General features: G+C 43.2%; 1 protein-coding gene across 7 annotated transcripts in view; it reads left to right on the top strand.

Annotated features, from left to right (window-relative positions):
- bltp1 (bridge-like lipid transfer protein family member 1) overlaps nucleotides 1–25,498 on the top strand; it is a 70,688-nt gene that overhangs the window by 18,939 nt on the left and 26,251 nt on the right. For 5 of the 7 annotated variants that reach the window (XM_087179456.1, XM_087179458.1, XM_087179455.1 and 2 more), the window contains exons 27-59: nucleotides 110–350; nucleotides 574–1,065; nucleotides 2,394–2,667; nucleotides 3,025–3,162; nucleotides 3,324–3,394; nucleotides 3,568–3,741; nucleotides 4,328–4,448; nucleotides 4,594–4,743; nucleotides 5,323–5,450; nucleotides 5,765–5,967; nucleotides 6,266–6,466; nucleotides 6,596–6,807; nucleotides 7,875–8,026; nucleotides 8,584–8,734; nucleotides 8,929–9,081; nucleotides 9,339–9,579; nucleotides 9,845–9,993; nucleotides 10,935–11,166; nucleotides 11,816–11,977; nucleotides 14,252–14,436; nucleotides 14,907–15,082; nucleotides 15,232–15,826; nucleotides 17,600–17,798; nucleotides 18,755–19,018; nucleotides 19,356–19,449; nucleotides 21,490–21,696; nucleotides 22,326–22,561; nucleotides 22,817–23,061; nucleotides 23,157–23,262; nucleotides 23,883–23,980; nucleotides 24,182–24,370; nucleotides 24,506–24,674; nucleotides 25,163–25,374. In XM_087179456.1, coding sequence (XP_087035582.1) covers nucleotides 110–350; nucleotides 574–1,065; nucleotides 2,394–2,667; nucleotides 3,025–3,162; nucleotides 3,324–3,394; nucleotides 3,568–3,741; nucleotides 4,328–4,448; nucleotides 4,594–4,743; nucleotides 5,323–5,450; nucleotides 5,765–5,967; nucleotides 6,266–6,466; nucleotides 6,596–6,807; nucleotides 7,875–8,026; nucleotides 8,584–8,734; nucleotides 8,929–9,081; nucleotides 9,339–9,579; nucleotides 9,845–9,993; nucleotides 10,935–11,166; nucleotides 11,816–11,977; nucleotides 14,252–14,436; nucleotides 14,907–15,082; nucleotides 15,232–15,826; nucleotides 17,600–17,798; nucleotides 18,755–19,018; nucleotides 19,356–19,449; nucleotides 21,490–21,696; nucleotides 22,326–22,561; nucleotides 22,817–23,061; nucleotides 23,157–23,262; nucleotides 23,883–23,980; nucleotides 24,182–24,370; nucleotides 24,506–24,674; nucleotides 25,163–25,374 — 6,620 coding nt within the window. Of the gene's footprint in view, nucleotides 1–109; nucleotides 351–573; nucleotides 1,066–2,393; nucleotides 2,668–3,024; nucleotides 3,163–3,323; nucleotides 3,395–3,567; nucleotides 3,742–4,327; nucleotides 4,449–4,593; nucleotides 4,744–5,322; nucleotides 5,451–5,764; nucleotides 5,968–6,265; nucleotides 6,467–6,595; nucleotides 6,808–7,874; nucleotides 8,027–8,583; nucleotides 8,735–8,928; nucleotides 9,082–9,338; nucleotides 9,580–9,844; nucleotides 9,994–10,934; nucleotides 11,167–11,815; nucleotides 11,978–14,251; nucleotides 14,437–14,906; nucleotides 15,083–15,231; nucleotides 15,827–17,599; nucleotides 17,799–18,754; nucleotides 19,019–19,355; nucleotides 19,450–20,750; nucleotides 20,802–21,489; nucleotides 21,697–22,325; nucleotides 22,562–22,816; nucleotides 23,062–23,156; nucleotides 23,263–23,882; nucleotides 23,981–24,181; nucleotides 24,371–24,505; nucleotides 24,675–25,162; nucleotides 25,375–25,498 lie in introns of all 7 variants that reach the window. The other 2 variants (XM_023426862.2, XM_087179454.1) reach the window with 2 other exon arrangements.

The following is a 25,498-nucleotide window of genomic DNA, read 5'->3' as shown; positions in this document are numbered from 1 at the left end:
TATGTGTAAACTTAAATGTTGATAATGCAAGACATGATAACATAAATAAAACACCCAAGATGACGCCATAAAATTTATTTAACAGGTGTTCCCTCCATGTTTTTCATAGGGAGAGTTGTCGGGCTGAAAACAGACACACACTCGCCTTGCCTGCCTCCTGAGCTGCCTGAGAGGCGGGGTCAACAGCACCTCAGTCTCCAGGTGCCCCAACGCTCCCACAGCTCGGCCTCCTCCTCTGAGGAAAATAGTTCGTCCAGCGCGGCGTTGCCCCTGCTGGCTGGGGAGAGGGACACCCCCTCGCCAAGCACAGAGGAGCGCATGTTCCCCATGAACGGCAAAAGCCCTGCTGAGTGAGTAACAAACAGAATGACTCACTGCTTTTATTATTGTCTGCACTCGACTAACTGTAAAATGTGATTTAACAGGAAAAATATGTTGAATTCTAAGCAGGCAGGTCAAGTAGGAACCACTTTTTGGCATTAAATCAGATTTTTCAGCCTGGGTGTAGTTAATATTTAATTATTATAATTGATTTTTAATGTCAGTAATTTTTTCTTTCTGGTTACTTTGCAGCACCCTAGGGGAAGTCCCAGAGGTCTCACCAGTCTCACCCAACAGCTCCCAGGACCGCTCATCTGTGCGCTCACCCCTCTGCTCCCCTCTCAAGCGCCAGTCCTCGGTTCACTCAGGTCGCCTGGGCAGCACCAAGAGCCTCTCGGCGGCCGTTTTTACCGACAAACCTCCTCCTGTGCTCTCAGGAGGCGTCCAGTTCAGCAGCGAGGTTTCCCGCAGCGACGAGAACGTCCTGGATTCACCTCGCCAGCGCAGAAGCTACGGCTCCTTTCCCTTCACTCCCTCAGCGGACTCCAACACCTTCCATCAGTACCGTTCTGCCGACTCAAGCATGTCCGTGGCCGACAGCGAGGCCTACTTCTCCGCCGCCGAGGACTTTGAGCCAATTAGCAGCGCTGATGAGGGTCCGGGGACATACCCAGGCCGCAAGAAGAAGAGGAGGCAGCAGATGCAGCAGCCACAGCAGCCCCCGTATCACATGGAAAACTACAGGTCAGCTGAGGCGATAACTTAATATATAAGATGGGACGGAGAATATTCTGCTCAGCTTCAGCGGAGCTCACAAAAGTTCTCAAGGTTCAAAGTTTCAAAAATTTGAGAGGAGACTGTTTGTAGGGCCAGATCAAGGTTAAGTATGGGATTAAGGTGACGATAGATTCAAGGCGGCTCACAGTAACATCAAAGAGTCTCTTATTTCTCATCTGAAGGGCAGATGAATTAATGACCTATCTCACAAGTTCTGACCCTGCCAGATTGCTTTAAGTGTTACCCCTTATGAATTATGTTAAAGGACCATTCTCGGGGGATCCTACCCTTTATGATTTACATTTTACGATTATGATGAGTGCACGTATTTGATTCCCCCCCCCACTTAGTCAGTTCTTATTTAGGGATGTTGCTGTGAAATTTTTATTTTTTATAGTTTTATGAAAAAAAATCACATTTTCAGGATTTTAATAAAACAGATGCTCTACAGCCAAACTTTACTTTAACAGAGCGATAGAATTTGAGTTTCATTACAGCTGGTGTTGGAGGAAAATACTATAGAAACCTTTTGCAATTTGAAAACAAAAAGTAATGTATTGGAAACCACTGCAGATTGGAATGAGAAAGCAGTAAACACTTGCCTCAAATAATTTCTGATGATTCACACTGACAGCTTTGCAATGATTTTGAAATATGTCTTAATGGCACATTATACAGGAATACATTAACGGTGTCATGACATTTTTATGTTTAATACCCAACGAGTTTTGAATTTTATCGTGTAAAGCAACTCGCCCTGAGGTGAAACACGTTGCAGTTTTCATTTATTACTTTGATTCGATCATGCATGGATGGATGTGATGTGGAGGAGGTTGTAGCAAATGAGATGTTTGATCCATGGGCAGCCACTTACTGCTGGTGTGTTTTTTGCAAATTGGATTTCAGCCTTGTTATGCAACTGCCTTGTCATTTTCATATTACTCCAAATGTTCTCACATTGATTTCAGCACGGTTTTTGATTGATATAGCCTCCACACAAAAACAAAGAATCCATTCAGCCTTATGATAAGTTTCTACTGGCGTAAGCCCACCCAAACGTAAGGCTGAAATCAAGAACAGTAAAGCAGATACAGAGCAGAGGTATCGTAGATTTTGGCTCGAATGCTGCTAAAAAGGAAGGTGTTTTTCAAGCATGGTTGATTTCTACATTGTTTAATCATAATCAGCTGTATTATGTAACAAATGCCTGTCATTCAAGTGCAAAATAACGTCATTTTGATGATATTCGATTGATATTTTTAATGCCCATATTTAAATATTTCGACCTCCCCCAGCCGGAGCTCCATCTACCACAGCGTTGAGGGTCCCCTCACTTACGTTCTCAATGGGGAGTTAATCACCGAGCCACGCCCCCTGCCGATGCCACCAACGCTGCCCCCTCTCCCGCCTCAGCCTCTGCCCAGCCACACATCCCAGGCCTCCTTCGTCTCAGCCCTGGCCATGGAGGAAGAGAGCTCAGTGGAGGCGGAGAAGACAGCTGAACCTGGACCGGTCACCCGACAGCCCCACGTCATGGCATGCTACCAGAGCTACCTGGCCCACTACCAGGTCAAATATCTCACTTTTGGTCCATATCCATGCAAATACTGGGTTCATACTAATATCAGCACATGCAAAATGCTTGTTAGCACACTTTGCACCATTCCTCTGCACAGGCAGGAGTTCTCAATTACAGCTTCCCATATATCCTCAGTTTTATCTTGTTTTGTTTGATTCAGAAGATCCACAGCACCACAGAAAGACAGTTGCTTAGATTATTTGTCACTACCCAACTGCCCCATATTATTGCCCCATAGTATAAAATACATATATTTTGTGGCGACACATGTAATGATTACATAACCAGTTTTATTGTCTCTGTGGTGACTTTTTTCATTACACATATTTCTACTTCACAACTGCCAGGTCTCAAATTGGTCTGTGAAGCAGCCCACCAATAAGAGGACCTCCAAGTCTTCCCTGCACCGCCCCTTAGATCTGGACACGCCCACCAGTGAGGAGAGCTCTGCCTCCTTTGACCAGCTCTCTGTCCCCAGCTTTAAGGTCTGTCACTAATGACTGAATGTCTTGTGTATTTTATATAACATTTATCAGAAACTTAAGACTTTTGTGTTGGTATTGGCTGTTTAAAAGATTTTATCTCAACACAACCAATACACCCAGTGCTTCAGTTTTAAGACATAACATTTTCTTTTACACTTTAGGTGATAAAGCAGGGCCTGTCGGCCAGTTCTCTCCTGGACAGAGGAGTTCAGCTGATGGGAGAGAATAACAGGTATTAAAGCCACATTTTTTTCTCCATCTCATCTTTTAAAATTTATAATAAAACCACACTCCAACTCAGTTAAATGTGTTTTTTGAATATGTTCACTCAGTCAAATGATGAATTGCTTCACACTGTCCAACCTGTGCTGTGATCGCTACTTCAACATTTTTGTTTTTCCACAGTACACCATATACCCCGCTGGACAAGAGAGCCATGGACAACACAGATGAGGACACAACAACAGATGACTGGACTCTGGAGCAGCCTTTAGCTCAGACCAGGACCACTGCCATCGTGGAGGTGAAGGGGGCCATCAATGTGGTGCTCACGCCCCTTGTGGCTGAATCCCTGGACAGGTAGCAACCAATTTTTTACATGTGTCCTCTCAGCTCTCATTATGTCTTAATGTCTTTGAAATACTGTTTATCATCGTTCTGCAACCTTGTTCTGAAACCTTGTATGTCATCTCTGCTTTTTTGACCACACCCTACTTAACACTGGATTTTTTAATCTCATTTTGAAAATCCTGATTAAAAAAACCTTGGTGTTTAATGACTCAAAGTCTTTCTCACACTGCACATTCTTAGTTAAGGGTTATTTTTAGCCTGAGGCTATGATTTGACCTTAAGTCAATTTAATCACCATGCACACTGCATCTTTGCTCAGAAATTCTAACAGTCCTTCAGAGTCTGGTCTCGTTCTTGGTTGGTGTACCAGTCTAAATCTTTAGTTTGCCAAAGGCTAACAGAGCTGGGCTAACAGTGTTCTTACATGCATGTAGCTCCTGGCTAGAAAAGTGTGGAGATTGATGAACTGTAGCTACAAGGTTGAAGATGTAGTGACATAGTAAATCTGATTACATTTGATTAAGTTTGTCAAATCTTTGTGTTTTTACTATATTTCTAACACGGTGAAACACGGTGTGTGCTTGCTCTGTTCCAGGTATATTGAGTCCATGGTCCACTTTGCCAGTATTCGACACCCTGCGGCAATTCTGGACGACCTTCATGGCAAAGTCCTCAATGAGGCTTATCAGATCAGCAAGTCCACCGTCACTGAGTCTGTGAGTAAAAGGAGTCAAAGAAAACAGTGTGAAATAAGTGTTTCTATTCTAATTGGTCTGAGATTTGACAAACATTTATTGAATTGAAGCTCACTTTTGTGTCCAACGACTGATGTCCCACTGTTTTGGATCTGGATCCACACAGAGCCAAACAGGCAAGCAGGAGCACAAGCTGTCCAAGACAGAGGGCACGACCCCTGGCTCCATCAACATCTCCCACGGCCAAACGGACCTGTCCGTCAAACCAGATAATGTGAAAATCAAGGGCCTCCAAGCCAACGTCTCCATCCCCAAGGTGAGACCCGTGACCCCGAATAATGAGAGGCCAGCTCTCACCAAGAGAAGTTCCAGAGCAGGGACAGAATCACGAGCGTTACTGTACATCACTTGACATTTTTTTAGGGGTTAATATATGATCACTGGAATGAGCGGTTATCTCATGAAGCTTTTTAAAATGTGGATTTAAAAACATAAGTTACCCTTCTGAAAATAGTCTTTGTTATCAACTATATCAGTAATAAAATACAAAAACTCCTCAGACTTTCTTTTTCTGCTCCACTGAGTGGGAGATAAAATGTGCTTTTACTGAATGTTGGACTGGACACATAGATTACTTTCATTTGCAGCTATTTCAGTATTGATTTTGCTTTTTCCCCCCTGTGTATCTTCATATAGTGAGGACCAGAACATTATAGTGTATCATTATATTTGGTAAAAGGTAGCCTCACACACAGTATGACTAATCTGTGAGACATTAATGGTTGTTGTGGGCATCGCTCTCTTTTCTATATTAATGTGTGAGTTATTTTTTTGCAGCACAGTACTTTAGTTCAGCTTGGTTTAGGTGCCTTTTTGTTGTGTTCTCTCTGTGCAGGTGAACCTTTGCCTCCTGCAGGCTTCTGTAGAGGAGGGGTCCCCTTCTTGCTCCAGTAAGTGTGTCACACATGTGTCTCTGGTGGCGCTGTGCTTCGACAGGATTGCCACCCAGTTCAGAATGAACAGGTAATGCCTCGACTACACCTCGTGTCATTGTGTGTGTGTGTGTGTCTGTGCCTGTGCCTGTGCCTGTGCCTGTGTCTGTGTCTGTGTGTGTAGACTGACTAAGCTTTTTTGAAGCATGTCCACAGGGCTAATACACCTCATACAATTATGCTTTACCTATCATAATCTGACCCAGTAGAGGTGGTGATTTTTTTTTTCCTGCATAAGTAATGAGCACAAAAAAATGACAAAAAATCTATATTGTTCTTTCTCCCTCATATCTGACAACAGTCAAGCTCAGATATAGACACACATTTGCTTCCTGCTTCTTACAGGGGCATCGTAGAAGAGACTCCCAACACCACAGAACATGGCCGACCCTCCGTCATGCTGGAGAAGTACGCCTCAGCCACCAAGATGCAGCCCCAGTCATCTGGCTCTCTGCGCTCCAACGCCGGCATCGAGAAAGGCAAAGAGATCGCCGCAAGGCTCAACGTCCACCGTATCCACAGTCAGCTCCGAGGCCTCGACTCCACAGGTGGGTTCTGTAAAATGACAGCCCAGTTTGATCCCCTGCGCCCCTCTTTTGAAGTTGGATTCTGGACTTTTACATGACCTTCAGCCTCTTGGTTAATATGCTGTACGAGCTGTCCCACACTACCAGGCAGAAGTGTTTAGACCTTTTGACTTTTAGTAAATTTTGTGCGTAACTGTGCGTTTTTCTGATTTTTTTTCTTCTTCTTCTCCCCAAGCACTTTCCGCTGGAAATTTCTTTAAAAATTGCAGGCAGGTGTCTAAAAACGTGGAATTTCTAACAGTCCCTTCTCCTTCTGTAGACATCGGCACATGTGCCATCACAGCAATCCCCTTTGAGAAGTCCAAAGTGCTGTTTGGCCTGGAGGAAATGGAGGAATTTTCACTAGTAGATGAGACGGATGCCCAGGCCACCTCGGGTGATCTGGGCCGTTCCACAACCTCTCTTGAGAAATGGGGCTGGATCATGTTTGAATGTGGCATCGAGAACCTCACAGTCAAAGGTAAACCATCCCACAACAGTCCTCCCTTAATTTAAGCCTAGAGATTTGAGAAATTTAAAGATGATTCTTATATAAAGGTGAAGGGAGCTTGTATTCATATTTTTGGATGTGTAACACTTTGTGCGACAGGGGGCCGCCAGTCTGGAGCCATTCTTTACAACGCATTTGGTGTGATGGGACGCTCGGACGCTGGGGGGAAAACGGGAATATCTAAGTCTAATGGGTCGACAGGCTCGCAGACAGGAAGTGGTTACAGCACTGACGTCTCTGATGACAACCTGGCACATGATGCTGTCAGCCCTGCTTCTGATGTCAACGAACATTCGGACTCAGACGACCAAGTAAGACACTGGAAAATATTCGGATGAGATTTTCTTCTTTTTTTTTTTTTTTGCGGCCCAAACAAATACGAAACACAAAACCAAACATTCATTCATTTTCTACCGCTTATCCTCTAGTAGGGTCGCGGGGGGGCTGGAGCCTATCCCAGCATCTTTTCGGGCGAGAGGCGGGGTACGCCCTGGACAGGTCGCCAGTCCATCGCAGGGCAAACACATAGAGACAGACAACCATTCACGCTCACAGCCACACCTATGGTCAATTTAGAGTATCCGATTAGCCTAGTCCCCATTTTGCATGTCTTTGGACTGTGGGAGGAAGCCGGAGTACCCGGAGAGAACCCACACTTGCACGGGAACATGCAAACTCCACACAGAAAGATCCCACGGCCGAGCCGGGACTCGAACCCGGAACCTTCTTGCTGTGAGGCGACAGCGCTAACCACTGCACCACCATGCAGCCCCAAAACCAAACAAAACACCCAAATTTTAAACTCTGCTGTATTTCATGAGCTCCAACCCAATAAATATTCATATTTTACTGCAGTATTTGAGTGCTATAACCCAATGCAGAGTTGAGCTCCACATGTTCTTTTGCCAATTTTTCTCAAGGTCAACCTTTGTATATCTAGTGCTTGTGATGGTAATGTCAGAGCGGTCTTATGACTCAAAATTTCCCTCGGTGAGAAAACAAAATATATAACCAATATTTGCACCCATTAGCATCCTGTTTTAAAATGAATCTAAGGCGAACTAACAAGCCCCCAGATGTCACATAAAGTGCAGGTGGACGTGCAAAGAAAATCAAATTTGAAACAAAAGGTTGATGTCGGGTCATCTCAGTCTAAAATCGTTGAACATTCATCATTTTTCCTCCATTTTCTCCGAACATACAAATGTCACTGAATAATTTTATGCTTCACACAAGATTAGTACTCTAAGACTGGGTCAGATATGCATAAAAAAAAAAATTCAAGTCATCAAAATAGATCAACTTTATTCTCAAAAATAAGTCATGATAGCAAATAGTCTCTTCCCAACTGTTAAACCTGTTCTCTTCTGCTCTGTAGGATGAAGGGGTCGAGTCAGACGACCTGAAGAAAGACCTCCCCCTCATGCCCCCACCGCCTGACTCCAGCAGCATGAAGCTGACCATCAGAGAGATCTGGTTCAGTTTTGCTGCTCCCACTAATGTGCGTTCACCTTCGCAGGCCATCTCCAGGTACGACTGCGCCCACGTTTATGGACCTTGTCATATAAATGTCTTCACATTGTCACTGGACTTCAATGATTTGTGCTTAAACTACACATATAGGTATGTAGGTGTAAAGTTGAGTTCAGAATAAAAGCCACACTTCAGCCTCATCTTACCGAAGCTGAGGAAGCTCACTAGTCGTTTGCTTTTAGTGTCAGCGGCGTGGCAGCAGGATTGTATCACAAGTACTATATAATCTGCTGGAGGAGGTTTTTATGAAAAACCTTCTCTCTTGTTTGCCCCTGGCAACAGTTGTCAGTGGTTGTCAGGCCTGTCAGCTTCAGAGGCCATCAAACTGAAAGGGTCCACCGGCAGGTAGTGCACCATGTACATGGTGTCTGCAGCTGAGAATAAAGGGAAAAAAAATTCTTAACCACTGCAAGAGAGAAAAAATGTTGACATCATATACATGCATTACAGCTATTGGCATTGCCTCTCAACCATAAGAAAAAGCAGGAAAGAATAAATGAATGAACAGTTATGATAAGGTGATTAAAGCTTTTATGCCTCCGTTGTGTTCACAGGCAGTTGAATCTGCTCAGCACAGCCACGCCGGCCATCGGAGCCTGGTTGGTTCCCATCGACCAGCTCAAATCTTCTCTGCGCAAACTGGACATGGAGGGCACACTGCGTGTGTGTGCTGTCATGGGTTGCATCATGACAGAAGCTCTTGAGGTCAGCTGTTATCTGTAGTATTTATCTGTAGACACAAATAAATACACTGGACAGTATCCTCTGGTTTGATGTATGAAGTAACATTTTTATCGAACTACCTTTTCGGCTTTTTGGCTTTTTAATAGAATAAAACTCTTGATTTTTTTTTTTCAAGTGTGCAGTTTTAACTTTTCTTCTCTGCATTGTGACAATAGAAAAAGAGCATCCACATCCCGATCCGGAGCAAGTACAACCGCGTGACCAAGCGAGCTCGCTACCTGCATGAGAATCCCTCCTGTATGCTATGTAATATCCTGCACCGCTATCTGCAACAGGCTGACTACTCCATCATAGAGGAGGCCACCATGGTTAGTACAAGGCTCACACTTTTTTATTGCTTCCATTTTACAAAGCTCTTTTAACTTGACCACAAAGACTTAAATGGCTCGTGGAATAAAGCTATATGGTCTCATTTGGACCCAACTTTACAAAAAACAAAACAACTGGCTGTATTTGTAAGGGGTCTTAAGTGCTCTTGGCTCCCCTTCAGAAATTTAATTAAACTGTTATCAGTGTGAAACAGTGGCAGTAATCCACTTCTTTCCTCCTCTCCTTCCCACCGCAGAATGATGGGGTCCCAGCCCTTGTGACTCTAAAGAAAGGGCTGGTAGCTCTGGCCAGACAATGGATGAAATTCATTGTGGTAACTCAGGGCTTCAAGGCTATCGGTCTGATGAGGCCCAATCAGCTTACTAAACCCAAGGAACCTCAGCAGAGCCTGGGTGAGACCATCCTGGGCCTGGACAATGGAGCTGCCCTGCAGAGCGACACCAGTGCTGATGGAGCTGAATTTGAATTTGACGCAGGTGGGAACTCACAACTTCCTGTGTTATGTTATATTATGTTATGATATTATGTTTAACACTCCATCTGTAGCAACAGATGGAGTGTTAAACATGGAGTAGACTCTTAACCTTGACTTCTTCAGTGTTTTCACAGAAATAAATAGACTGTCACCTGTTAGCAGAAAGCAGAAGTAGAGATGAATGACTGAGTGTGAATCTTCAAATGTAATTTCATAGCGGTCACATGGGTCTTTCTGGAGTTTTATTTTATATAATTATTGTGAAGCCACAGTGAGTGAACACACCATGTTGCTGGAGGGAGCGTGCAGTCGTCCCCCACCTAAAGAAGCGAACTCCGGTCCTGTCAGCGGAGTGGAGATCATGAGGAAACTGTCCAAGTCCCACACACACAGCGAGTCTGCACTCAGGATAAAGGTACCACTTTGAAAATGAGTGTCCCAGTTATATTCAGTTACCTAATAATGTAATTTATACATGAGGATACACATTTCCATAAAATGCTGTTTTTCTTAAATACATTTAATACCTTTTGTCATTTGGACTGTTGGTTGGACAATTTGAAGATGTTACCTCAGGCTCTGGAATCATTTTCTTAAAATTCATTAAGGAAATGACGTTGGTGTCAAGAGGATGCCACTGTTGGAAAGCCAGGAGGGATCAGAGCTGGGTGCAGATATGACATTTTCCTCCATCTGTCAAATTAAATTGTGACATTTGTATACCATCTTAGGGTCTATTGAGCAGGGTAGCCAGTGTTACTGGTGTTAAACGTTGAGTTTTTTACATGATTATATATCAGCGGTAATGCCCACATTCATCAAATAAAAAACGTTAACTTGTAATATAAATACTAGTTATCAAGTGTCGTATGCTACACTTATGAACTGAAAAGATCTGCTCCATGCAGCAGTATAGCAGAATTGTATCACAGAGTAGCAGAGTCTTATCGCATGATGAGAGGAGAGTTGTCCAACAAGACGATGGCGGAGGTCTTGATGATATTTTGGCTTTAAAGCCAATGCAAAAAAGGGAATCTAAAAATATTAATGAGGCAACCTGCAAACTTTAGTGACGGTGGCAGCATCTGGAGGTAACACACAACTGATCTACAGATATTGAGCAGACACACGTCTTTTCTTGTTAAATAGTATAATTGGTAACACCGGTATTGTAATGAGGCTTTCAAGCTCTTTTATCAAAACAATATTACTTCACCTTTGAAGTGTTTCCATAATGGTGCCAGACACAATGTGTCCCACTGGTCGTTCAAATACAAAAGCCACTGGCAGCTTATGAAAAGTGATACAGTGTGAACATGACCTCCTCTCAGTCATATGTACATTTATCATACCCAGGGCTCCCATCCATACCAGTCACTGAGCTACACCAGCGGTGACACAGCAGCTGACTCACCCGCCCACGTGAGCCGCGCAGGCCTGCCAGCCAAGGACAGCCCGAGGAAGGAGAGTCTCCTGAGCAATCTGACGGGCAGCTTTCGGAGTCTGCACAACCTGCTGGAGGGCACGCCTCAGAGGAACGAGCCTTCTGCTGCCGCCGCAGCCAAGAGCAGCTCCCTCACTCGCACAGGTACTCATGCCTGAGCCACTGCTGTCTTATATAGTGTGTGGAAGTTTCTGGCAACCAGTGATCACAGGTGTAAACTTGATTTTTATTATGCGATGGTCTACTTGTCATTTTTGCTGCAATGCTGACATCTACCGGTCAGTTATGTGAATAATAACAAACCAAAATAGACTCACAGCTTGGTCCCTCAGGCTCTTGCCCACTGTGAACAAACATGCAGAGTCAGTGAGCTATGAGTTATTTACTTTGTTTCACTCTGTAACAATCAGTGACCCCTGCTGATGTCACCTTGCTTCATTAAAGTAAAAATACTACATTTAAGCTTCAAATGGAACACTGACTTTCAAACAAAACACAGCGGAGTTCGAAATAAATGGAGGAAAAGAAAAACACCTACATGTTTTGAATCCGAATTGCAGTGTAAGACAATGACTATCTACAAGAATATGTGTGTAATGTAAGAGCTTGAAAACTCTACAAACCCTGTCCTTGTCATAACTTTTGTGATCCCCAAATTGAATACATTAACCTCATGTGCCTCTATGATGCAAGATGATCATGGAGGAGCAGTCGGTAATTACGTGATGTCCATTTTTTTTGTAGTCTATACAATGATGTAACGTCTTCTCAATCTCTTCCTTCTTGGCCTCAGGGAACAGTTTAGGGACAGATATGCTGACGGAGCACCCGCTGCTGTCGGAGCCCTCCTCCGTCAGTTTTTACAACTGGATGTCCAACGCTGTGGGCAACAGGACTGGAGCTGGAAACCAGGAGTCCCCGGTCAACCGCTCCCAGCACAACAGCCTACAGACAGGTCAGACATCATGGTTATTCTAAAAATGTACTTTTTATGGATAGACTCCTCCAAAAAATTTGGGGTTTCAGGTCATTAAAATGAATTCATTTCTTTGAAGCCTTCATGGCAGAAATTCTGCTTTTTTTTTTTTGCTATTAAATCTTGTGTTATAATGCTGCTAGAATAAATATTAATCACTAACACCTTCAAACTTCTGCTGCAGTAGCTGAGGATTCTCCTGTCAACCACTACCAGTATAAACCACTGGCAACAGTTAACAGCCCAGAAGGAGGTCAGGGATTGTAGCTCAGTGTTGTGCTGATGGTGTTGGTGAACTAACTAGCTAGCTAACTGATGAAATTAGTTTGTCTCCTGTGTTAGTAAAAGGCTACATCCACACTACTACTACTACTACTACTACTACTACTACGAAAACAATCTCTGTTCAGACAAGCGTTTTAGCTCCGGATAAGAAATAATATCCGTTCACAGTGACACACCTGAAAATGTTAAAAAAAACAGTTTAGAAAGGTCAGTAACACTTGTATTTCATTATCCATGCTGCATTTAGCACTGGTAGTCGAGGCTGATAAGACCCAATCCGGGAGCGACTGTAGGTGTCTACGTCATTGCTTCCAAAGGTCTCTGTTTCCCGTCCGTCCAGACTACAATGCTACCCCTTCGCTTTCAAACTAAAACGGGTCCAGCAGCGTTTCCAAAAGTCTCTGTTTTAGGGGCTCGGAAAACCTCCTGTAGTAGTGTGGACGTCCGACATAAACACTGCAAAAGTGATGAGTTTTAAAACTAAATCATAGTAGTGTGGATGTAGCCTAATAGACACCTACATGTAGAACTCTGTCAATATATCCTGCTGAAAAATCTGCAAACAGGAATGTTGTTGGTGTGTGAAAAAGACTAGATGATTGTCATCCATTTTGGAGGAATGTTTGTTTGTTACAGCAGCAAAGACATAGACAGAACTGTAACAATAAATACTGCATAACGTTTAAACCATTACATGTAGATGTTATTATGTCATTATAGCATATATCAAGAGAGCACTTTTTTTTTTTTTTTTTACCTTTTTGATGCTCAACGATTGTTTGACACACGGTCTGTTTTTTATACTACCATTGTCAGAATTTTCAAATCCTCCACACGGTGCCTTTTAAAAAATAAGAACCTGAGCAGTTTTTATTTGCAAGCCTTCATGGAGCGCTCTATAGGTGGGCTTTACCTTTCTGAAGAGGTCACAGCAGTTTAAGCCAACTGTGCAGACCTCAGCTTATGTTAGCACTGAAGCTGGAATGCAAGGATAACATTTTTTTTCTTTCCCACTGCCACTCATTAACTAAGATATCCTTAGTGTTGGATTACTGGCCAGCACTGAGCGCTGATCCAATATCAGGGCTCTTTTTTCCTTTGATTAAATCTGTTTACCTCATAGTCTATTAGTAGTACAGCAGCCTAATCACAGGCCTGTAAAATCCGGCTGAATGAATGCCGTTGATATCATTAGAGTTAAACGGTAGTTTCACTCTGTTAGACTCTCTTGAATCCCATGTAACTGCAGCAGTGCTGTTTTGATGAATAGGCAAAGTCATGTTGTTTCCCCGCTGGTACCTTCCTGCCAAACACACTGTGAGAGCCAGAGCATTGTTAGAAGAGTTGAGAGTCCTGATATTTTGTTCATCCCTCACAGAGCTGCTCTTTCCCACCCTCTGTTCCTCTGAACTCCCACTCGTCCTCTGAGTTACAAACAGCCTCACTCAAAAGAAGCTCATCATTTAGAATCAGCCGCATGGAAAGATATCTCTTACTTTGACAATTTAGCAGAGCGCTTTTGATTGTGTGGGAACAATTATGTGTGTGCAATGGCTGGATTTCTGCCCGAGACGATAAGCTTTGTCGTTATCTACTCACCCAGGTGTCAGTCAATGACAAGCACAGCGAATTAGCCAGGCAGTTCCTCACAAAACAAATTAAGTGAATGTGATGAGGCTGTTTAGATTTCCAAATTGTGCATAAAATGAGTATAAAGTTCCCCTCAACACTCCCTGTAATGTGGTTGTTGCCTTCTATTTAGTTCTGTCTAACATCTTTGTTATGAGGAGCTGGAGTGGTAAAGTGTTTCCCCCTCCAGCACTCACAGCTGTGTATATGTTCACGGCCCGGCTCACACTGCCACTGGTCACACCCTCTGGTGAGAAAAAGCACCAGTAAGCCTCCAAGGCCTGCCTGATGTTAAAGCGCATCTCGTATCTCAAACCTCTCTTCCACCGCCTCCCTCAGGTGGGACGTGTAACCTGCCCACAATTCCCTCAGCGTCAGACTTCAACACAGTGCTCTCCAGCGACCAGAACACCCTGGATGGGACCCACTCCCAGCATTCCCAGCATAGCACCAGCCAGGACGACATGGCCGACATCGAGGAGGGCAACCAGTGTCCAGCTGCAGTTCAACTGGCAGACGCTCAGGTATTGTGATTATGTCTATCTGCATTTCGTTATTTGTTGACATATTGTACTTTACTATCTAAGAATTAACACAATATCTGCAGCTCACTGGTAAATCCTTAAAGATGTGATTTTAGAATAGATTTAGAGACTGAGCCTTTTTATTTGTGTTTACTGTGTGGAAGCAGGCAAATGTGTTAATTGAGGGAGAGAAAGAGGCTTATCCAAATAGTCTGCTTTATTGTTATGAGTCATCATCCTGTGGTAATAAAACTCAGAGATAGTGTCGTTGTGTCAACTACGCCCAGCTGAATAGTAGATTAAACAGTGGGAAAGTATTTAGCCTGGGTGTTTTACATTCCTGTGTCTCAGATTAGACTGTGTCTTTTCTTACCATTTTTTATCTTCACATGTCGATGTTGGAAGCCCAGTTTAGTACAAAAACCCTGTTTTCATTTTTGTGCCTTGATGTTGTTTTTTTCCCCCCTCAGGTTGTTTTCAAGCCTTTGCTGAGCTACACAGGCATCCAGGCTCAAGACACCACCCCTCTTAGTTACAAGATGTATTTTGGAGAGCACCTGTCTTTTTCTGGCAACCTCGAGTGTCTCAGAGCAGACATCGTCGACTCTGACACCTCCAAAGAGCGCAAGAACAAAAAATCTAAGAGGTGAAATAATTCTGAACCATAACAGACCGATATTACAACAGCTAAGAAATTCATTTCTGTTGATTTCCATACTTGTTAACATGTTTTTTTGTCGTATATACTGCAAACTACACACATAACCATTTGTCTGTGCCTCCCTCTGTCTATAGACAAGGCATTCTGAACCTCCCTCCTCTGGAGTTCAAGCCAGCACTGCTGATTGAGACATTCAGTCTGAATGCAGTGGTGATGGAGAAGTCGAGCAGTGCACCGCAGGGCCCCACCGCGGCCCCGCTTTCCTTCCACGACCTCAACCGCCGCCACTTCAACACGTTCCACTGCGACTTCACCACAGCCTGCCAGGCCATCAGCCAGCGCGTCGACATGGCCCTGGTGCGCCTCATCCACCAGTTCAGCACCATGATCGACGACATCAAGGCCACGCAGACCGACATCAAGCTGAGCCGCTACACCGCCGGCTCCGCGTCGCCGACGCCCACCTTCAAGGCGCGGCCCTACCGCCACTTCAGGTCGTCAGACTTCAGCCGCAGCTCCCGGGGCAGCCTGAATGGGGCAGGCCGCAGTGGAACCCAAACACTGAAGAGCAAGAGAGGGGCTGGTGGAGGGGGAGGAGGAAGTGGAGGAGGAGCAGGGGTTACTGGTACTTTACCTGCTAATGGACCTCCGTCAGGCATGGACACGCTGGGGAGAAGGGAGCCTCGAGGACGCAGCTCCCTCGGACGTTCAGAGCGACGCACCTCTAAGGTAACAATAATAACTCAAAGTTACTTGCGTATGCATAACCCAGGTTCTTTGAGAAGTGATATCTCACCAGGGATATGCAGGGGGCTGAATCCCCGAGAGAGACATGGGAAGGAATTGTTGTTGTGAAAGAACTATTACTGAGGTAGCACTTCACTTAAAAATGCTGACACAGAGTGCTGGTTGAGGGCAGAATGTCGACACGCTCACATAACAGCACAAGCTAGAAACACAAGATAAGAAAAAAGAATCATTATATGGACAGAAACTTTAATAAAAGTACATTATGTCTGGTCATTTGTTCTGTATATAAGTTTAAAAAATCATTTAAAAGAATATAAAACTCTTGAGTGCAGTTAGATTGCTTGGCATGGGCTTATGCTCAGACTTCAAAATATATAGACCTTTTCTAGCTTAACACCATAAACGCTCTGAATGGGTCGAAGTTTGTTTTACCAACAGATATTGACATCGGCAAACGCTGCAACAGGAAATAAACTTAGAACCCATTCAGAATGTTTATGTTTTCACATTTGAAAAGGTCAGGAAACTTCTCAGATGCAACAGCTGAGATTTTTCAGACGACCATTTCAAAGTCCAGATGTTGCCTTTAGAACAGCCTTTTTTTTTTTTTTTTTTTTTTTTCAATCTACAACATTGAACAGCCGGTACCTGCCTGAGGACTTCAAGGTTATGTCTATCAATCTGGATAAAATCACAAATATAACAGAATTTCACAGAGAACAAGTAAGATACAAACAGAAGACAGAGTGTGTTGAGTCGTGTCTTCATGAAGACTATTAAAGGCTAAAGGAAAGAGATGGGTCTTTAGACAGGTTTTAAAGATATCAGTGGAGGGGGGAGATTTATCAGTGAGGTGCAAACTGTTCTGCAATTTAGGGCCAACAAAGGAAAAGGCTCAATCACCTTCGGATTTTAATTAGGTGGAATGGAGGGGTATTGATTGTGGTAGTCTGCAGGGCTGAAGATTAGGACCTCAATTTTATTCTAGTTTAGCTGAAGGAAGCTTTTTGCCTTCCAGGGTTTTATATACTCGGTGCAAACAATGCATGGATCACCAGGTGCACTTAGAGCTGGGTGTCGCCTGGGACTTCAGTTTATGATGTAGCTTAAAGGGTGTTTAAAGGTCTCTAATATTTTTTATTGGCACAACCATCTGGACCTTTAAATATGAATAGTAAAATCACAAAATTCATTCACTTTCTCGACATAAACCCTAGAGGGAGCCAGTGGATTACAGAAGCCTCTCACAACAGGTAACTTGCACTGAGACTAGCCTCTGCTCAGGCCACATGTTTAAGGCAGAACATCAGAAGTGGTAGAACCTTCTCTGGAAACTTTTCTAGCTGGTTAGTTATTACAAGAAAAGCGACTTCGCCGTGGCAGGGGAAACGCCACCTCTTCTCAGTGAAAAGCTGAACGCTCTGTGAAGAGAAGAGGTTTTTATTAAAGGAAAAATGCATCAGAGGGACTCACGACACACTTCAAGCACCTTCCACAGGTATTATATAAAACGGGTCTCTTGGGAACCTGTGTGCGTTGACATGGCTGAGTTAGCTTCCTGCATACTGAAGCTCATTTCACATTTCAAGTATCTGTTGCCAGCTGACAGATTTCATCCTCATACCTGTTACAGTAAACAGCACAGCGATAAAAGAAATAAGAAACAAGTCAGCCAGGCTTCAGCCCCGCGATGCATTCCGTGACGTTTTTTCTATTTATTTCATAATGTGGAATATTTTATCGCGTCTTCAGGTGTCGAGGAAGGGCTCCCGTGACGTGGCGGACCACATGGCAATCCAGATGGACGACTCAGACTCCATCACGGTGTCAGAGCAGAGCGAGCCATCAGCAGAATGTTGGCAGAACATGTACAAGCTGCTCAACTTCTACTCCCTCATCTCTGATCCCACCGGCATCCTGGAGAAAAGCTCCCCAGAGAACTGCCTCTCAGGTGGGAATCCGCTTCCAGCAGTCACTCACTTCTTTATTTTTGTCCTCTTTTCAAACCTCTTCACTTGCTTCCTGCTTCTCTTTCCACTTTTACCTTCCATACAGTTTCTGCTTGCTGTACTTTCTTTTTTCTTTCTGTCTTGGCGATTTCCATTTTTTCCTTCCTCTGCACAGTCCTTATTTACATCTGCAGCCTCTGCTTCTTACAAGCCCTTCTTACATCCTGCACTGTTTCTTGACATTTAACAGGCTTTTTTTTTTTTTGCTTCCTACCTTTCTTCCATCTTGACCTGAAGCGCACATCTTTTTGTCTTAACTGTTTTATTTCAGGTTAATCCATCGTATGTGCATGTTTTAGTGATCTTTATTCACATATGTATCGCATACATTGTGCATTTTCTCAATACATTGTCTGCATCCCACCCACACAAACTTACTTTTGCACAGTTACAACTTGCTGTTGTTCATATATTTTATTCATCTTTAATTATGTAATCCTAGTCATTACATCATAATGCAGTACTTCTCTGATGTGTCATATTTAATTGCTGTAATATTTATTTGTTTCACGTCAGTTTATCCCTGTGTTACCTCTTTCTGCTGTTTTTACCCCACGTTCCCTTGAGGAGTTCATTAAGTGTAAGACAGAAGCTTTTAGTGTTTCAACAGTGCACACCTTGTTTCAGTGGAGGATTGGGATCCTCAGGGAGTAAAACTTTGCTCAGTCCTTTTTAAATTTTTGGTGTAGTTGTCATCACAAGCCAAATTTAGGTCATTCAGATATGCCATTATTTTAAAACCTGCAGTACAACAAAGACTGAAACATAGTGCACTACAATTATTCTCCACAAATAATGTCTAGTCTTTACATAAGCTCTACTAAGAAATAGGTAACGATGGTATTTTTTGTAATGTGTGAATATGACATCAGCTGTTCTACATGTGTTCTTTCGGCAGAGGGTGGGCGTCGGCCCTCGGAGCCGCTCTGCAAAGTGATCTTTGAGAACGAACAGCAGGACCCCACCACGCCCAACAAGCCCCCGGGTGCGGGCGGGAGGCGACGTAGCCTGGTGAGCTCCGAGCCCCAGCACGTCACACTTATAGTGTTCGGCATCGGCATGGTGAACCGCACCCACCTGGAGGCCGACATCGGCGGGCTAACCATGGAGGCCGAGCTCAAGAAGATCCACGGAAGTTTCACTCTGAAGGAGAAGATGAAAGGTGAGGCAGAGATCTGTGTTAATATTAATGGGTTGGTGTGTTGACCTTTCTTTCCGTACTTCATTATGGAAATAAACATCACTACAGTGGTATTCGTAAAGGTCTAAAATTATTCAAGCATTAAAGCTAGTCTTCGGTTGATAAATTTATTTTTAATTATAACATTTGCAGTCCTGAAACCTCCTCTGTTCTTCAATTTAAGACTTTTAAATTTTAACAATACAAGATAAAACTCTTGTGTCTTCATTTAATGATTGGTTCAAGAGAGCAACCCTATGGTGGTTAAAAATTTGTTCTCTTTGATCTAATCTTTCTTTTTATGGTCTTTTATCCACAGATATCCTGCACCAGAAAATGACTGAGACATGTGCGTCGGCTCATATAGGAGGGGTAAACATTGTCCTCCTGGAGGGCATAACCCCCGACATCCAGTAAGTACAGATTCTCCTTCACTGCAGCCAGTTAACAAAGTGGAGCTAACATTTATAACAGAGTCTGTTTATCCCATCTGTCTCTCTGGATGATGATTTGTTGAATGAGGTTTTGTTGTGTGCACGCAGCAATGCTTCTGAAATTAGTTTGAAATTTGTAATGAATTTGCTTTTTAATGATAGCTAATTAATGATTGTTGGTGCTTTAATTCAGTCTAATTCATTCTTTGTGTTTTTACGGTTGATTATTAGATTTAACTGTGGTTGCTCATATGTAACAAGCAATTCATAAGAATTACAGCTTGGCCAGAAGGGTTATGTATTTGTGTATTGCTCCAACATGTGAAGCAGAATTTGCACATGAATACTTAAATGCTAAGTGAACAAATACCTTTTTACAATCCCTGAGTTCCAACCAAAATTGAGTGCAGTATTTCTAAGCGCTGGTGTTCAGTGACTCCTTTCCAGCTAGGTAATTTTTAACAGCCGTTTTTTTTTTTTTCTATTTATTTTTTTTTTTTTTTACTGAAAGCAATTTCCTCAAAACATAACCACTCTAATCAGGTTACAAGCCTTGTAGTCGTGCATTCAGACAGGCTGATATATCTGCACGCTGCTTTGATTCAGTTTAGAACTTGTGCTGCCACTTCAGCAAAGTGTTTTTCTCATCTCATTCTATTTAACAGATGCTCCCGCAGTGAAAATAAAAACTGAAACTTAATCCCGTTTTCATACAGTACGCCCCAAACTGTGCCTATGCGTTTAAATTTGCGTACGCGAGACAACTTGGCACTTTGTATTCATCATTGATGCGTGGAATTGCCCAGCGTTCACATATAAGTAGGAATGATTACAATGCCACTCACATATTTCCCAACTTGTCTGTCTGATTCAAATGAACCCAGCATGCAGTTGGCCATAAATTGAACCACAACATACAGCAGGCCCCAGTGCAGAAGTAGTGGGTCAAAACTAAAGCGTGGTGTTTACCATATTAGCAGATTGTCAGCAGATCGTCTTCCATTAATTATAACAGTAATATGGTCGTTTGTGATGGCTAAGCTTTCCCCCAGCATCTTAAATACTTGATGAACCCAGAGACTTGTTATCGTAAATGGAGCTCGAGCATCTAAAACAAAAACAGACCCTCAGAGATGACCACATGATCACTTTAAGTGTCTCCTCAGTGTTGTTGCTTGTGGAAAACTGTGCTCTCACCTTATCGTGCCTCAGAACTGTTTCACACTTTTTTTTCTGCTCTCTAACTTTTCCTTGGCTTTCTCTTCCAACTACTTGCATAGACTGGAGGATTTCCCAACATCTCCCACCAGCACAGCTAAACAAGAGTTTCTGTATGTTATTACTACCATTTAGAGCCCACATGCATCAGTACATCAAAAAACACAATTGCCCTAACTGTACATCCTTCATCTGTCTGAGTCGCCTGTCTGCCACATGTATTTTCAGGGAAGACGTTCCTTGTTAAGAGTGTGTGAGTGAAGCCACTTTCACTGGTTACATATTCCCTAAGGGAATCCATTCCTGATGGTGATTTTTATGAAAGCAGAAAGCCAGTTTTACTTTTTTTGAAGTCAGTTGTGAATTTCATGTCAGTAGTTCTCTTGCTCTTTTCAGTTTAAAACGATGCTGAAATATCTCGTAGTCTGTCTGATATTTCGGCTTTGTATTCCAGTTTCAGTTGATTAATACATTCATAAGCCACCTGCACTGGTAAGAAGTGTTGTATTTGCTACTGAAGCTAGATAATAGACCAGACATCAGCTGTTAAAGTGGACAATTCATTCCCTTATTCATTCATAGTGCAACATGTGTCGGTGTCATGATTTCTCATTCTACCTGTGCCCAGAAAACTGAATGCTCTCCTGAATCTGCATGGTGTTTCACTGATTGATGTCCTCTCAGTATTTCCACCTATGTTGCACATTCATTCATCCGTCCACGTCAACTGGGGTAAAAAAAAAAAAAAAAAAACAAATTTTTTCAGTCCTGTTGCTCATCCCAGTTCACTTTGTCTTTCAGAACCGTGGTCAAATGCAACATCGCCAAATCCCAGGCCTTATACAGCGCCCAGCGGGGACTGAAGACAAACAACGCAGCTGTCTTCAAAGTGGGAGCCATCATGATCAACATACCCCAGCACCCGGCTACTTTGCACAGCATGATGGTCCGCAGCTCCCACCAGCTCTCCAAGCAGATCTCTGACCTCATCCGCCAACCCTCCAACATGTATGTCTGCTCATCTGTGTCTCTATTTAACAAAGACTCATTTATGGCCTTGAAAATAAACGAGCTTTACTTAAAAAATGTTAAATATAGCAGCTACTTCATTTCTGTCATTCAACAGCTAATGCCAGTATATTGTAATCTATACTTAATAAAATCCTCATAAGACGGCTTTCATCTACATAAGTGACAGGTTACTACAGCGTGCCCACACGGTTGCCTCTTTTCAAAGCCTGCCTGTGGTCTGTTTCCATGGTAATTCTGAATTATGTTAATATATTTATAGAGTTGTAGGTGTGCTTAGGATATTAAACAACTTTCCATAATTTGATATTCACTGGAATAGAAACCAGTATCTGCAAAGCTCTGCATAATAACACACTCGTAACTAAATCAAAGCAGTAGGACACAGTTTTGATAGTTTATAGTTTGACAACAGATTGCCCCACAAGTTTGGGATTGGTGTGATGGAAATTTTGAGATACTAGAGGCTAAATTCAGTCAAACCATTAACATAGAAAAAATGTGTTGATAGTGCAGTTGCTTCACATATCCCACATCACTGCTTAAGTAGTTAATGAGCCAATCCTGACCGAGCGAATGTTTTTTTGTTTTTTTTTCTCTCCTCACAGTCAGCCTCCGAACAGAGAGGACACCCCCACCCCACAACTCTCCGACAAAGCCTCCAGCATCAATCAGACGCCTGTGGAGGCCAACGAATTCCCCCAGCTTCCCGAAGGCCTGGAGAAGAAGCCCATTGTCCTCAAGTTCAGCGCCATGATGGATGGCATCACGATCGGGGCTGCCCTCCTGCCCTCACTTAAAGCAGAGTACAAAATGGGTCGAATGAAGAGCCATGGCATGACAGGTTTGTGTGAGAAGATGTCTGGTATTCATTTCCATTTAAAAAAAATCATAAGTGAGCTTGTTTTCCTCCTTATATGTTCTTTTTTTATTCTTAAAATGTCCTATTAATGGAAAAACTGAATGCAAAAATATCAATATATAATATATATAATATAATATGATATCGGTGATATCACTGTTGAGATATACTGTGTCCCTCCAAAAGAACAAGTTGTAACATTATACCTTCTCCTTCCTGCACTTCTCTTCCATTTAGGGGCACAAACCAGTTTCACTTTTGAGTTGCCCAACCACAAGCTTTGCTTCCAGTCAAAAGTGTCCCCTGTGGACATGTCCACCATGCCGCCATCAGCCAGCCTCACGCTGCCTCCAGTCACCATGTCAGGAGAGTACATCATGGAGGACCACGAGAGCCACTCGGACCAGGGCTGGGCACCGGACGACTTCCCGGCGAAGCAAGGAAACTACCTGCAAGGAAACTACCTGCGCTGTGTGGCTGAGGTAAGATCATCCTGACGGATTGTTTCACATTTGTATTAGCAGGACAAAAAGTAAAAGCAAAGATGGATCACATGCTCATCTTCTCTCATGTGCAGATTGGTTCATTTGAGCACAACCTGACCACAGACCTGCTCAACCACCTGGTGTTCCTGCAGAAGGTTTTCATGAAGGAGGTCAATGAGGTCATTCAGAAGGTTTCAGGTACTGCAACTTAGCCCAACACAACTTTCACATAGATTTGTTACACTTCCTGCAAACTTTAGCTCATTTACAAAATCTAAGACAAAATCTACACATACCCGCGGAGCCTGTACAGAACCATATCCTTCTCTTTGCTGTTGTAATGGCCCTGTTTTCCTCTCGGATCAATAAAGTTAATCTCATCTTAAACATCTGACTGTTCCCCACAGTATTCTGTAGCCTACAGCTGCTGCTTAAGTCACTGAAAAAAATCGTTTTCCACTCAGAACAATGCCCAAGGCACTGGCACAAATCCAGTCATGTTCATTTCCACAACAGTATTGATAGTAATTAGTTTAGCTCACTAAGCTTGATCGATGTAATCGCACAACAGAGAGAGAACTGGGAGTTTTATGGCATTTTAGGGTAAAGAATAACGGTGTAGCCTTTCCGCTGAGCATTTGGCAAATATTCACATCAGGGAGGAAAATCTTTAAATGTAGTTGCAATGGGACACCTCGGCAGATATTAGACCTCACACAGACTCAGAAAGAATAATCCCACTCTATCACATTATCTAGCATTTCACAACTGTCTATTAGAGCCTGTGAGGTTGATTTTTATACTGTCTGTGCACGCAGGAGGAGAACAACCCATCCCATTGTGGAACGAGCACGACACCTCAACTGACGCAGACAAGCCCAAAATCCTGCTTTATTCACTCAGCCTCATGTTCAAGGTAGTTCATGTTCCTTTCAGTATGAAACTGCAAAATAGCAGTCACAGTGGGAGAAGCAACCAGGTGAAGATTTTGGTCCAGACCTCATGTTGCTTTAAGTCATAAAACCAGTAACATTTTTTCTCTCAAGAGATTTTTGTTGTATTTTGAGTGTCAGTTACGCTTTGAGGATTTTCCTGAATGCCGTTTTCTTGTTCACAGGGAATCCAGATGACAGCAACCACTCCTTCCATGCGAGCTGTGCGCTTTGAGACAGGCCTGATCGAGCTGGAGCTATCCAACAGGATCCAGTGCAAGGCTCAGCCCGGCGGCAGCAGCAGCTACCTCAAACTGTTTGGCAAATGTCAAGTAGATCTCAACCTGGCCCTCGGACAGATAGTGAAGCACCAGGTATAAATCGGCCTTACAACTGGTCAAATAAGTGCCTTCAGGCAGGGTTGTCTTACCCCACATGCGGACACAGAATCCACAGTTTTATATATAGCAAATGGCTCTCTGACCCCACTTTCTTCTCTCACTTTACAGGTGTACGAAGAGGCCGGCTCAGACTTCCACCAGGTGGCGTATTTCCGTACTCGGATCGGTCTCCGGAACGCTCTGCAGGAGGAGATCAGTGGCTCCTCTGACAAGGAGGCCGTCCTCATCACGCTCAACAGACCAATTGTTTTTGCCCAGCCAGTGGCATTTGACAGAGGTTCAGTTTCACTTTTTGTCGACATTACGACTAATATCAAATGTTAAAACCAGTCCTATGTACCTTTTTGAAATACTGTTGCTATAGTTTTGTATTGAAGTCTGTTTTACCATGGATGCTCCCTTTTTACGTTCTTAAATAATTATCCATCCCCCAAACTAAAATAGAAAGATCTACTCCGTCCAATGTGACATAAAATGTTATTCTGATCAGCTGTTTTTTGTTGTGTGTGATGAAAGTTGTGACCATTTCCCACTGGACTTGTTTGTTCAGCGACACAGCAGTAACGTGGAGGTTTTGTATTTTGACAATATAGTTTCTATCAAGTATTCTTCCCATTCAACACTGGCTGAAAAAAAAAAAAAAAAAGAAAAGAAAAAAATGTTGATGGAATTGCATCTGATTTTCGCACACAACAAAAACCAACCACTGACATCTCTGAGCCTGAACTCTGTGTTTTGTCTACCCTCCTGTGTGCCCTCCTGCAGCTGTGCTCTTCTGGCTGAATTACAAGGCAGCGTATGACAACTGGAATGAGCAGCGCATGGCTCTCAACAAGGACATCCACATGGCCACAAAAGAGGTGGTGGACAAGTTGCCAGGCATCCAGCAGACCTCGGCACAGGCCTTCAGCACTCTCTTCCTGCAGCTGACTGTGAACGACCTGGGCATCTGCCTGCCCATCACCAACACATCCCAGGTACACATCTATGTTTGGCTTTGATTTTCCAAAGTCAATACTGTAGAAATGTAACATGTTTACATTTGAACTTCTGGGTGTAGATGTGAACATTCATATAATTGTACTCGCTGATATGTAAACA

Source organism: Seriola lalandi, unplaced genomic scaffold (assembly GCF_002814215.2).
Source record: "Seriola lalandi dorsalis isolate HSWRI2012SDOR001 ecotype SW California unplaced genomic scaffold, Sedor1 jcf7180002054842, whole genome shotgun sequence".
NCBI lineage: Eukaryota > Metazoa > Chordata > Actinopteri > Carangiformes > Carangidae > Seriola > Seriola lalandi.
The sequence above is the reverse complement of the archived record's forward strand: the minus strand, read 5'-3'. Positions and strand labels throughout refer to the sequence as shown.